The 14142-nt window shown below is 36.1% G+C and overlaps 1 protein-coding gene across 1 annotated transcript; it reads left to right on the plus strand.

The window, feature by feature from the left end:
* The first annotated feature begins 747 nt into the window (after positions 1-747).
* On the plus strand, positions 748-4507 carry LOC146139993 (uncharacterized). Its single transcript, XM_083392905.1, has 5 exons — positions 748-912; positions 1345-1399; positions 1666-1734; positions 3201-3335; positions 4105-4507. The coding sequence occupies exons 1-5, from the start codon at positions 760-762 to the stop codon at positions 4275-4277; spliced, it is 585 nt and encodes a 194-aa protein (XP_083249031.1). The 5' UTR covers positions 748-759; the 3' UTR covers positions 4278-4507.
* Positions 4508-14142: the final 9635 nt, after the last annotated feature.

Raw genomic sequence — 14142 nt, forward strand, 5'->3', positions numbered from 1 at the left:
ACGCGTGGGCATTAGCAACTTTATGATTGTTCAGGTTAAATAGCAGAAAGGCAAAGAGCATAGGCATTTAAATACTATTTGTGACGTCACAAAGTTAATTATTTGTCACAGTTTATGTATGTAAGAGAAGTCGTTTCCAGCAGTGGATTAATTACCTTTTTTGAAATGTTGCTCTTATCAGTGATTTGACTCTTCTACTATACTCTTAGGTTAAATATTCTGCGTACCGTGCCTCTAACGAAATCATGTTGTGAGGTTTAGCGCCAAGCTAAAATGCTTGTTTTTTTAATAGCTTGTTACTGTTAATTTTGTTGACTAACAATGCAGCTCTGCTTCAATCAATAATAGTTTTTTTGAGAACTTGTCGATCTAACTGCTTGGAATATTAGGCTACGGTTGGTTCAGTTTACTTCCATGACATAGAAGAACCTATCTAATTTTTCATTAAAACTGTTAATTCTTTAATGTATATTGCGACATTGAAAAAACTATTTGACCCCACAAAACAGACTCTATAGATACCCTTAAATTCAGCCGTAAACCAAAAAAACTATTTATTGGTATGACAACGACACAAACTAAGTTCGGCTACCCTTGATTTGTTGTGACGTCATATCACAAGAACATAACTCTCAGCAGCTTGTCTGGCTGCGACTGTACGTCAGTCACGATTTCACTTCCGGGCATACTCTTATACTTAGGAACGCTGTTGTCTCAATGGGTTTATTTTGAGTTGAAAGCTGTCACTGTCACTGAAATATGCGACGGCTGCTTTGGTTTGTGGTGTTGTGCTGTATGTTTGGTGTTTTGCAAGGTCTGCGGTGTATGTCGTCAAATAATTCCATCCAAAACATTGGAGACATTATGCTGGGGTCCGCAAGTAAACGAACTGAGGTAGAATGTCGAAACCAAGTAAGCATGTTTTGTTTCCTCTATGAGTGTAGGTACATCGGAAGCATAGACAAAACACATAACTGTAAACATGACATGACAAAATTACCCTAAAAAGTAACTGCGAAGTGTCGGTATTTAAAACTTGCAAGAAAATCTAGCATTTAGAGTTTAGTGTTTAAAAAGCTGTGTATAAAAAAGCTGTATAAATAAACAAAAGGCAGCATGAAAGGTTCACACGAGATAAATAGACTTAACTAAAAAAAATAAAAAGCTGCCATTCCGTAAAGACGTAAATCAAATAAATAAAGTTTTTATGGAGTGTCATTATTGCATGTGAGAAATACTGGCAAACCAACATAAATTTATATTGGCGCCCTTTATACTTTATTTGTAGATGATTGTCCAGGTAAATTTTGTTGTTTTTATACATATTTTGCCGTATTTTACCAGTCGTGTGTTGTCTTCTGGGTTCAATTACAACGCGAAGTGATCCTACTTGGCCAAGGTTAGTACAAATTTAACTGGAAGAATGGATAATATTTTACCAGGTTTTCTATTTAGAAACAGCTAATCTCCTTATATTTTTTATATTTAAATGGCATAAGCTCTGTAATTTATCGTATGTTTAGCCTTCTGTGCTTAATGGAATTATGCCCAACACAACATTCAAATTTTGAAAACAGTGCAGAGTTAAATAGCTTGTCTGTTTCTGTATTGTTTATTGTGGTAAAAAGTTTTGTTTTTGTTAAAAAAAAGTTTTTTTTGTAAAAGGTTGCAGCTCGATCCCAGGTGATACTCGTGAGAAAAATAATGTCCACACGCCGTCTCCATGCCCATTTGGTAAGTCTCGTCAATTTTTTTTTACGCTGCCTTAAATGAATTACTTGTTCTGCTGGTTGAGCGGTCAATAAAAAATGCAAAATTGTGTTAAAGACGCTACACCTGGCTTAGCATGTTTAAGCAGGCTCTCGCCTACACGAACAAAATAACGAAAACTAAGTAGAATAAAATTGAAAAGACTTCGAAATTAGTTCTTAAACGGAATAAAATTAAAACGGTCATAATGAGATCAAAACAATTTAAGTAAACAAAAATCAACCCCTAACTTTATCACCAATTCCACAAATATTTGTAACCCTAACTCAAAGTCGCACCCATTACCAGCCACTTTATTTTGATCGGTTTAGGACTTATACATTCAGGTTTATGTTTTATTTCGACTATAGTTTAGGTCTAAGACCGTAGTACGCATTACTGTGTTTATTAGCATTTTGTTTGGTCTCAATATAAATAATTTCCCTTTGGATTAAGTTTATTCCTGCGAACCTTTTGGGTGATACTGTTCTACAGAGCTATCATATCAAGATACCCCCCCCCCCTCCCCAAGCGCATCAGACAACGAAGTAACATTTGGCACGCGTGCGGCTTGTTGGACACCCCTAGGTTAAACACTATTTTATTTTAATTCTTGACGTCATGCGTGTCGCTTGTTTTGTGCTTCCCCGCTTTTTCGACATAAAAACTTCTTAATGCAAAACCTATTATCCCAAAAAAGCACAATGCACTCGCGTTTTGAAATTGTATGAAATGTAAGCTATAGGATCTCAATTTAGTTTTCAATCGTAAAACACGTTTACCTCCTCCGATTAATTTTCAAGTGTTTGTTGAGAGCTGTAAGGTCGTTCTTAACCGATGCGCCGCGGACTGGTGCCGGTCCGGGATATATTTTTGATAATTCGCCCAAAGCTGTCTTTCGTGTAGTTGGAAACTTAGTTTTCACAAACTTAAGTAAATGCAAAATTTTCGCGTTAAGCGGAATTTCGTCTCCTGTTCATGCCCTGTTAGCGTATTTTGGGGCCTATGTTGAGCACAAAAACGCCCCATGTAGTTAATGACAATCTAGCTCGAACTTTTAAGATTAATTTTACTTTATAATGACACAACGCAGTGTCATGCTTTATTATATGTCAATTCTTTGTTAAGGCTACATGCTTGCCTATTAACTATTTCTCTTTCTAAATCGATCGAGCAAACATAATAGAAAGCTTTAATGATGCATACAGTGTAAAAGGTTAATTTTAAAATTTAGCAAAATTGGAAGTAAACTTGGCCGCACATGGAAAAGTAGCCTTAATTGTGATGCCTCGCATTGGGATTACGCCAACATAATTATTCGTCGTAAAATGTCAGATTTTCATAATATCATTACCAGATTACCGCTAAAACTTCCATAGTGTCTGCAAAATTGAGCAGTAGGCTAATTAAATCCAATTCAACAACAAAACAATAACAAATGTGGGTTTTAGGTCCACGATGGACGGCAACTTGTACCACACCGTTGTGTAATAAAAAAGTACTACGTTACGACTTTTTGAAAGAGGAAAATGGTTGCGATGATGAAAAGTCCGATGAAAAGCATCACAACAAAAGGCCTAGTAAAAGTAAGAGCACATTATACAAAGTAATTGATTACAACTTTACAAGAGTACTTAACAGACAGATGCCTAATACAAAAGGTGAAATAGTACAGGGCTTTGTATTTATTTTATAGTTTTTAGACTAAACTTGAATTTGAATTTACTTTGTCGATCAGTATCTAACCCTAACTCATATCAAGGCTTCAATATAACTTATATGATACGGTTGGCAGACTTGGATAGGATGAGTAGAATTAGCATTACATACTTTTTGTGTTTTTAAATAAGATTAGAATTAGAATTACCGAATCCTACAAATCTAAAATTTAAACTATTATTTGAACTAGAATTACTTTTAATTATTTATAATCAATTCATTTTAATCGCAATTTGTTCTTCTAAGAATGTAAATGGTAAATTTTTGTGTGCTAGTTTTTATATGCTTTAGCGCGTGACGTAATAATGACCTATGCTTTTAAGATTGTAAAAATCACCTCCAAGTCGTTCCTGCCGAAGGAGATTAATTTAAATTTTTGTTTCGACTGGGTGACTAAAAAAGCCGTTGAACAAAATAGTATTTTTGGTAAAATCTGAATTACATTAGCAGTAGAATTAGACCACACACGCAATTCATAAACTAGATTAGAATTAGAATTAGCCGCATTTTGTTATAATTCATAGAAGACTAGAATTATCTAGTTGTCCAAGCCCGACTGTTGGCGCCAACACAATGCGCAAATCCCAAATTCAATCTCGTTGAAGTTGGGACATAAAACAGTTAAATCGTATACAGAACACTTGAACCACCGCGACGTGATAAGGCTCGTGGCTATTTTCGTTTGTCTCGTTGCGATCTTCCTCTTCGTGCCTCTCGTCACCATCCCGGCCGTCAGGAAGACCAAGCTCAGCGAGTCCTGGAAGTTTGCTTTTCGCCGTGGAAGCAAAAAGGTGAAGGTCGACAACTGAAGCACATTATACGTACGCACATTTGCCACACTTCTGTTTGAGCTTCGGCGATTTAATTTGAATTTATTCGAATTCGATCGTATAGCATACTTTATCTTTCAGCCGACTTTTTTATTTCCAATGTACATAACCCTATTTTGCACTGTTTTCTGAAAGTTATATTTCCTGTATTTTGTGAAATATTCCTTAAAACTGGACGTTAAAGGATTAAAGTACATTTTGGTCTGCAATGATGTTGTAATAAAATACATTTGAATATATTGACAGCACAAAGAGTAAAGAGTTTTATACATCGTCGAATCTTTTGAATCTCTCATGCAAAACCAACTAAAAAGCAGTCAAAACAATTTCCTAAAAGTAAGCAAACCTGTTTACGAAAATGGGCAAACGCAATGATGAATCAAAGAATTCTGTATTAAATTCAGGTACAAGGTTTGCGCCTGGTAACAGCTTTGCCAAAACAATATCTCCTAAAAAAACTTACTTAAAACAAACAAAAAAAACTGCTAAGCTACCTAAAAATCGTTATTTACAGGATCTCCCTTGTTACTTAGTCTATTAGAAGGAACTGAGAGTTTAATTCTCATGAAGAGAGTTATATATGTCTTCATTAAACTATTCTAGGATTGACAATATGAATATCGCTAAGTGGTAGCTAATGTTTTCTTGTAAAGTATAGGCACGTTCAGATATTATTATAGCTTCATTATTGTTCGGCTCGAAAGCTGCATGCGGCTTTTTACCCATGAGACTCTTATGTTGATCTTACACTTAACATTTTTCAGAATGTTTTGATTTCCTTTGGTTAAGTTATGGATTACTGTCGGTTTTGACTCAGACTGTTTGCCTAAGGCCAGCGTATTTTGAGTAACACTTTTAAAACAAATAAAACGCATAAAACATGCCCAAATAATATTGATATACCACATTATATTGAGAAATCTATATTTTTCATTCAATGCGTCGCATATCCTTCTAAATTAAAATTTTGTCTACTTAACGAAATAAAGGCACTGTTTTCGCGCTTCGCGCGATCGCTTTGTGGAAGTGAGTAAGAAATGGAGTGATTCATTTCGTTCCACGTGTGGTTCTTAGAGGTTAACCGAGTAACAAATGCGGCTCTTGGTATCTAATTGGTTGGGGACGCCCTTACTCTAGTCGAGTGCTTTTCAACCCGTGGGATGGTACGCACTTGTGCGAATGAAAAAAAATTGTAATGCGGAGGTCTAACGTCGTGCGGATGAAAATGGTGCATGTTATTATTTTTTATTATGTGTAAAACAGTAATCAAATAAGCTGGTGCACACACTTATGCGTTACAGGTACAGTAATATAGTCTCGTACAGTGTTTCATAGCAGCTCAAGCTATCAATTCTATATCGGTCCAGGCTTAGTAGGCGCACGGTTTTAATACACAAAACCTTTCATTGTTATTTCACAAATAAAGGTAAAGGTTGCCAACTTACTGTGTTTGGGTCGTGCGGATAAATATTTTCCGAAATAATAAAGTGCGGATGGAAATTTTAAAAGTTGAAAAGCACTGCTTTAGTCCAGCGTTTCTCAACCGGTGCGCCGCGGCGCAATGGTGCGCCATGGAAGGTTGCCAGGTGCGCCGCGAGAAAATGAGAAACAATGTAACAAAAAATCTGTAATTAGAATAAAATCAACGTCGGAATATAACACAGTTCGGAATAAGATAGAAAGAGGACCAATAGATAACAAACCCAAACCGCTATCGGATCAACAGTCCAGTGTCAAAACAGCGTCTGCAAAGACGCTGTTTAAAAAACATGGCTCATATAAGGCAGTGGCGGCGCCTAATCGTTTTATACCCGTTTCCTGCGGATGAGGATGTTATTTAGGCCACTTAGACCTTATACCGAAAATGTATTGCGTTTTATTATGGCGTTAGTTAATTCTTCTGGAATTCAAAGTTAAAAATTCAAATAACATATGTCAACATTCGAATAGTTAAAAATTGTCAATGCAGAATTAAACTGAAAACACTCATCCACAGATAAAATTAAAGCTTTTCTTAAAAAATGAAATTTGAAGAGGTAAAGTTAAATTAGGTTGTTTGGAGATGATTCTTTAATCAAAGATGACAATTCAGATTTATATTTTTTAATAAAGGACTATGTCTGTAAATAAAAAAGTCACTATTTTCTGTGAATAAACACTGAGCAATATGACTGGAGCCCTTATTGAAGTCCCAATGGTTGATCTTGGCTCTTCGCTAACAAAGAAAGAGGAACTATTGCAACATATCTAGCAGGGGCTTCCGCCATAAGACGCAATTGAAACAACATTAACTTCGGCAAAAAAAAACAGTTCGGAATAAGACCAAAATAGGACTAATACCTAATACTCGTAATAACGTTTAAATTTAGGCGTTATTTTGTCAATTTAGGTCTTATTCCGTTAAATTTCGGATTTATTCCGAGTTAGATGTTGTTGCTTTGGGGGCTTATTCTGTGTTTCCATCGAACTCTAGCTAACATACCGTGTGTTTTAATAATTTACAACATAAAAGGCCTATTTCATTTTATTTTAATTTTGTTAAGGCCTGTCTTATTGAGCACATGGTATTTTATAACAGGACTGTGGAGTCGGAGTCAGAATTGGGACTTGACGTACCGTAGACGATTTCTTTTGCTGAAGTCGAATCCACGGCCTGAGTCCGACGTGCGCAGTACAAATTTTAAAACTGATAATGCCGCTTAAAAACTGCAAATTGAAAAGGCGGAATAGCATGTGGTGGATATTTTTCAGCAATGGTTTGTGGGTGGATGAGATATATGACCCCCTACGAGGTGATTGTTGAAAATCCACCTTAATTTAGTTACGTAAATGGGTGAAATAAAGGCTGTAGGATGACTTGGAATTTGATGAAATCGCACATTTCACCGGAGTCGGACTCGGGAGTTGGAGTCGGGTTATTTTTAACCGACTCCGCAGGCTTCTTTATAGTTAATAAAATTAGGAGCCTGATGTAATAAAACCTGCCAGCAAAAAACAATATATACAAACAAAGTTAGCAGTCGACTCGCTCGTCTGGTGCGCCGCCACGTTTTGAAAGGTTTACACGTGCGCCCTGGGGTGAAAAAGGTTGAAATGCACTGCTCTAGTCTAACGAAAATACGAGATAATATATAAACATATTTATCTATTACGTAATAGTCCCACAACATTTTTTCTTCTTTTATATAATCAGTCTTAATGGCGCAAATTGCCGCGATACCATTACAACTGTGTTGCGATATTCATCAAGGTATTTTACTACTTTTTCTTAGGGTACTGGAACGAAAATGTGTTTCATTTCAGATGCATTTTACGCGCTGATTCCGAGTATAGCTTTAATTTTTCTCACATCACATGTTTAGGATATCGTCAATTTTTTTTTTGTTTTAATCGCATTGAAAATATGCACAGTTCTAATACATGACCATTAAAAACGTCTCACATAAAACGTTTTGCATACCTGGGTCAGGTCATTACGTTATTTTTTTCCAGATGTTTTGCAATATACTCCCCTTCTAAAATCCTTCGCATGTCTTTTTGTTCAACAATTACTGCACCAAGGTATTCTGGAAAGAAGAAGTTCAAGTAAAAGGACTGAAAATGCATTTTGAGTGACATGCATATACCCATGTATATGTTAAGCTAAGCAGATCATAAACACCCACCGTTAAACAACACAATTTGCATTTTCTAAAAAGATAGCACTCGGCAGCCACTAAGTGCCAGCCAAGCACGTGATTCTATAGTTTTATAACGTGCAACCAGCATTTTACAAGTATGTTGGCCCATGAGGATTCCTTTCATTTTGCTCAGTACCCGATCCGTTAGAAATTAGAGCAGTTTAAACAAAAAAGGTCTTCGACAATTAGAGCACCCAAAGGATCAAATATAGGTCTGACTTTTAAACTTTAAGGTGTTGGACAATGCACTAATTTGCCGTGTTGTAAACAGGTCATTTTAAAATGACTTAAGACAAAGTCAAGTCTTTTGGAATAAATAACAAGTCAAGTCCCAGTCCAAGTCATCAGTCGCGCAAGTGAAGTCCCAGTCAAGTCATAAGTGAAACAAATGTTACGGCCAACGTCTAAAAAGGAGGCAGAAACGTTAGTTGCGTTGTTAAGCTTTCGAAATGTTTACTCAAGCTCGCCCAAAACCCGACTGCCCACATTCGTTTTCGACTACGCGAAACACAACAACGAGAGAAAGAAATTGTGTCTGTGTCAAACGTAACTAATTATTAGGTGACAACGAAAAACGTGATAAGATAAGAAATAAAGCGTGAAAGGTGAGGTGCAAAAGTGGAAAAGCGATATAAAGTGAGTGAGAAAGAAAGAGTAAAAAGAACAACAAGAGTACAAACGATAAAGCAAATAAACAATACTAACCGAAAACAATAAATAAATCGGTGCAACACAAATCAACTTCGGTGCAACACAAATCAACTTCAATGTCCTTGTCCAAAAATAAAATGTTAAACAATTAGAATTTTTAAACTCGTACGATTATGAACAACAACTGAACTAAAAAATAAGAAAAAAACGCAACATTATAGAAAGCAATTTGTTTTATGTGCAAAAATTCGGATAAATAGGCCAATTTTATAAAAAATACTTACATTTGAAAACATTTCATTTCAGCCCAAGTCATTTGTCCAAATGACTTAAGTCAAACGCTAACCAACACCCTAACTCAAATATTGTGCGTTGATTTCCTAATTACAAAAACGCTTTACGCGTCCCAGTGCACCATTGTGTGACTAATCCTTTATACCCTGGACCCACCCGTGTTTTAGCTTTTCCCCAGCGTTCAAATAATTATTAAATTACCGTACATTATTTGGGTTAGGGTTGGCGTTTGTTTAGGTATCTCAAGTAATATTCATCTCACACTTTTTTTTATCTTTTGTGAATTTTCAGCAAACTGCTATTTGTTTAACAAGTATACATAAAGCGGCGTGGTTTTATAAATCCTACTATGCATACGTTATTAAATATTGTTATGACTCTGGCTAAAAGTTCCTCTACGGTATACCCAAGTTGTATATCGGGTATGTCTTATTACTACATTAGTACATCATTTTCAAGCAAGTTTGTTTCTTATTATCTAATACAAGCAGTTGAGACTTATTTATCTATCTCGTAGGGCTGTTTAAATCTGTCTGGAAAACACAGATCTCGCTAAACTCCACGTTAACTAACGAACAATTCCGACCATTCCGTAACGCCTAATTTGTGTTCTAAAAATCCTAACAGCTGCAAAAAAATACTAGTATTAAACGTTTATATTAATTCTGACTCCTAAAGGACGATATAAGAAAGATTTACAATTAATTTGAAAATTCTTAGTGCGCGATTATGGATTTTTGCGATCTCCTACCTACACATTATGGACGCCGAGTTTGAGGCGCTTATGGTGCCAAGAGCATCCCTAGTGAAAACTTGGGTGCTCATCCGCCCTAAACAATTGTTTATAATAACTTAGCGAAATAAACGCGCCGAAATTTTTATAGAGCAATATCTCCAAAAGTTGTGACATTACACATTTAACATTTTTACACAGCCTTTGGGTTGGCTAACGCTTTTCCATCGTTAAAGTTTGAACTTGTTGGTTCGAAAGATATTTGTGAATATCGCTGAATATTAAATATTGATGCTTTATTATTAGTTGATGCGTCAAGCGTAACACAACACCAGATTGTAAAGCACAACACAGTGAAATAGACAAACGGTAAATTGCACGCTTCGCTGAGCGTGAAGCGACACGCAACCATGCACGTAACAAATATTTATATGGAAACACAAAATAAGACCTACATAGCAACAATATTTATAGCAGGATAATTCAGACCAACGACATGATAAAGCAAAATACACAGTTATATCCACGACAGAATAAGATCTAATTCGTCTGAATAAGACCTAAACCTGGCGGAATACGTCCTAAATTATTCGAAATAAGGCCTAAATGGCCAAAATAACGCCTGAAACTGTAGGTAGGCGGTATGGGACGACCAGGAGCCGTGGAATCGGCCCTTTCGGGTGTCGACGTTTGGTACGCCCTATAGTTCAGCGGTCCGGAACCTTTTTAGCTGAGGGAACCATGTAGGCCAAATACTCTTGGTCGTATTGCCTTGAGAGCCATTGTAATACTGTTTGAACATCTAGTTAAAAGTTGGCTAAAAATAGTAAATTGAGCAGGACCCGTTTATTTTGTCTATTTAAAGGACAGAATATGCTATGCACAGAAAATGAATTAGTTAAGTTTGCGCAACTTTGATTACGGAGTACAGTTTAACGAATAGTGCCTTGTGGTTATTAAGATTTTGCTTTAAACGGGATAACAGTCTCTAAATAAATACGATTCGCGCGAAGCAATGAAAATTTGCTAATATGTGTGTTAAAAAAGGAAAAATAAAGTTAGGAAAGCGGTCGTGGCCGCGGGCAGTTGATTTGGGATCATGCTGAGAAATAATAGCTTAAATTAATCTGCAAGCAATTCTTTCATCAAAAGAGCCATTAGGCGTTACGAAAAGAGCCTAGTTGTTTTGGCAGCGGATTTTGTCCCCTGTTTGGGGTTATTGGGGGTTAATAGAGGACGTACGAAATTGGATTAAAGTGAGATTCTCGCTCGTCAATCACTTGGTAAAACAAGTTTGTTAACCTAGCGAGCGAGCTCGTTTTAGCAAGTTAGCGATATTTGTTTTTCCCAAACTAATTTTGCCCAAGAGTGGGTTTTGAAATTTCGTTTGGTTCTTAAAACTCTATTGCTTAAATTTACTTTCCTGCATTTTTCGTTGGAACAAGTAATATATTTTACTACACAAAAAATAAGGCAGTTAAAATATTTCGGAAAACTGTTCGGCGCGTTCGCGTTAAACGTAGAAACTCAGAAAGAGTCGTGAACACTAAATTACTAGTTTGATAGACCTTAAATATCACGACGTCACTGTGGTTCAAAAGGAAAGGTTTTTGTCGCATAAAGATAAACGATAGGCTTGAAAGCCTATGAATTAAGAGCGCGGAAGCGAACCGTAATAATTCAGGGGGTAAACTATATTGTGGTGCCGGCTCGGCAACCAAATAGTCATATCTTGCCCCTAATTATCTAAATGGAAGTGTACGAAGAAAGAATACATCGCTTTGAATTTTTCTTAAAAAACGATTTTTTGTAGTGCTTGACGGGCGTTGTGATTTGTCGCGTAATATAACTGTTAGCGTTTGGGTAGCAGCACTATAGTTGTGAGCACGTTGGTCTCGTTTTTATGAAACCGTTGTGGAAAATTTTAATGTTTGACACAGTTGTGATAAATTATAACAGCGACTTAAGTGAACTTCATTTCTGTTTTAATAATATGCTTAAGAAAAGTCTCTTTAGTTTACTGACATATCGGACTCTTCATTTATTGCAGGGGTTGAGCAATTAATTTTTACAGCGGGTCGCATGAGAAACATAAAATATTATGGTGGGCCGGGTCAAAAATAGGATCTAAAACATACATATTATGACGTCATAATGTGACACTAACGTAAGAAACCTGTTTGTGACACTAACGTAAGAAACCCTGTTACATTAGAAGTTTTGCGCGAATGTCCCACTGAAGTGTAATTTGTTTAAAGAAAATGCAAAATTAAGCACAGATAAACGATAAGCAAAATACTCGATATATTGGTACAATAAGTTGTGGGGGCGCGTTGACCCAACAGCTGCAAGGTTGCACAAAAACACGTACAGAGTTAGGTCGAAGCACCCAAATACTTTCAATGCATAGTTTCGAAACTAGGCCATTATACAAACTATAGGCACGAGACCATTTATCATATTTTTGGCTTCTTTGAACTACGTAAACCTAAAACTTTATCGCGCTTCGCAAAAATCTTGTTTTGTCGCGTCGTATATATTCCTTTCAGGGAATCTCTTCAAGACGCCATGCTAACCGGGAACTATCAGCAAAGATAATTCTGCCAACCTACATAATGGCGTTTCCCCCAAAACCAAACATTTCCCTTTATCATGGATAACCGACATGTGGATTTTTTAAACCAAACTAACTTCTTTACCGCCTTTATAAACGTAATTAGAGGCAATTAAAAGGCAGACAAATACTCGCTAGAGGTGAGAAATATGACTAAACCTACAAATATTCTTACATAAAAAAAGGAATTAAAAATACTTGTTAAATCGGTTTGTATAGTCTCACAACTTATTGGTTTTATTCGCTTTGCGCAGCAAATTTTACGACTATATGTTGCGGTAAATTGTAGACTGACGATTTCGCTTACGACCTATATCAGCCAACCAGGTTGATATTTCGTATTTAAAAAATAGGCTAACGAGCATTAAAAAAGGTTTAAGACACATGGTAAGCCACGAACTGTTTTGGTGGGCCACAAACTGTAAAATTTTGAGCCCCGGAATAAAAAGTTTAAGAACAACTTCCCTAATCTGATTTAATTCAGCATGAGAAAAACAAAGGCTAGAGCAGTCATAATATGAAATTTTGGGTTTACAGTTGTCTGGGAAAATGGCAAGTAGAAACCGTTGCGTGTAATTAGTAGCAAATTATGCAATGCATGTTGTATATTAAACTTAGGCATCATTTTTGCAATTTTCAAGATTTTTGGCAGGCTGATCTTTGTTTTTTTTAAGTTTCCCAGATTACATAATAAAATTATTCCCAAAGACCAAAGGCATTGCCGCCCCCACAGTCGGAAAGGGAAGGGGGCACTTGCCTCATCTGGAATTTCAAAATGTGATAAAAGATTCTACTGATGCAAAATATATAAATTTCTACTGATATTAAATCGTATGTACATATTAAAATCACAGGCACTGAATTAAATTATGTGTCTATATTCATATTGCCCCCCTCTGGGAAAGTTTATGCGGGCGCCTCTGACCAAAAGTAAACTCACTAACTTCGGTTGATAAGTATTGAGCCAATTATGTCTGTTGTCCGTGGTTATTCAGGAAGCCATTAGTCTATATATACGAGATAATGGTCTTATTCATATTTATTTTAAAAGCCTTACTGTTGTGTTTCATAGTAGTGTTTTAGTGCAGTAAGGCAACGTTGTCTAAAAAATCCTGTTTTTGATGGAATTCGACAACTATACCAAAGCTTTTCGTTTTTAAATGTTTGAGTTTTTTATATCTAGCTTGTGTTGGTGTTTTTCATTTTATTGGAAATCGTTACAGCCTGCAGATTACGTTTTTACAAGTAATGTAAGTTACAACCCATTAAAATTAAAATTACCGTAAAACTGCCAAATAAAATGAACAACTATTTTGTCGTAACTGGTTTGGTTCGCGGGACTGTGCTAAAAAACAATAATGTTGTCAAACCAAACAGTCGCAAAAGTAAAATCGTAACACATGGCGGAAACGCAGGAAGTTACTAATATCCAAAACAGGTCACAATAAAAGCGATAGAAAATTCGTATCAGTGCTTGGTTTATAGGCTGTGGAAAATATGTTACAAGCTTTCGGCAACAGTTTAGCCTATACTAGTATTATGGCTGCATAGCTAACGAAAGAACCAACAGTGTCATAAATAGCGCTAATCAAATTACAAATGCCTAATTATTGCTACACATTTTTTGTTCAAAATATAGCAGTGCTAAAAAAATAACTATACGCATTCGCTGTGTTATGTGACTACACACGTTGTATCACAATCGTTTTTTTAATGAAGATCAGAGCAGAGGTTTTCAACCCAGTAGTGAACCATGACACTGTTTTCAGTGGGCCACAGAGCTTGGCATACAGCGATATCAGAAATCATGTCATTGTGATCACATTTCAGTCCGACAGATAAATAGCGAAAACCTAGACCTAATGCTATGTT

The sequence above is a fragment of the Ascidiella aspersa genome, chromosome 6, assembly GCF_963924565.1.
Source record: "Ascidiella aspersa chromosome 6, kaAscAspe10.2, whole genome shotgun sequence".
NCBI lineage: Eukaryota > Metazoa > Chordata > Ascidiacea > Phlebobranchia > Ascidiidae > Ascidiella > Ascidiella aspersa.

Excerpts from the sequence above, each read along its gene's own strand:
- LOC146139993 (XM_083392905.1), top strand. The coding sequence starts at position 760 with ATGCGACGGCTGCTTTGGTTTGTGGTGTTGTGCTGTATGTTTGGTGTT. Across the intron at positions 913-1,344 it reads AGGTAGAATGTCGAAACCAA|TCGTGTGTTGTCTTCTGGGT; the intron begins GTAAGCATGTTT and ends GTATTTTACCAG. Across the intron at positions 1,735-3,200 it reads GCCGTCTCCATGCCCATTTG|GTCCACGATGGACGGCAACT; the intron begins GTAAGTCTCGTC and ends TGTGGGTTTTAG.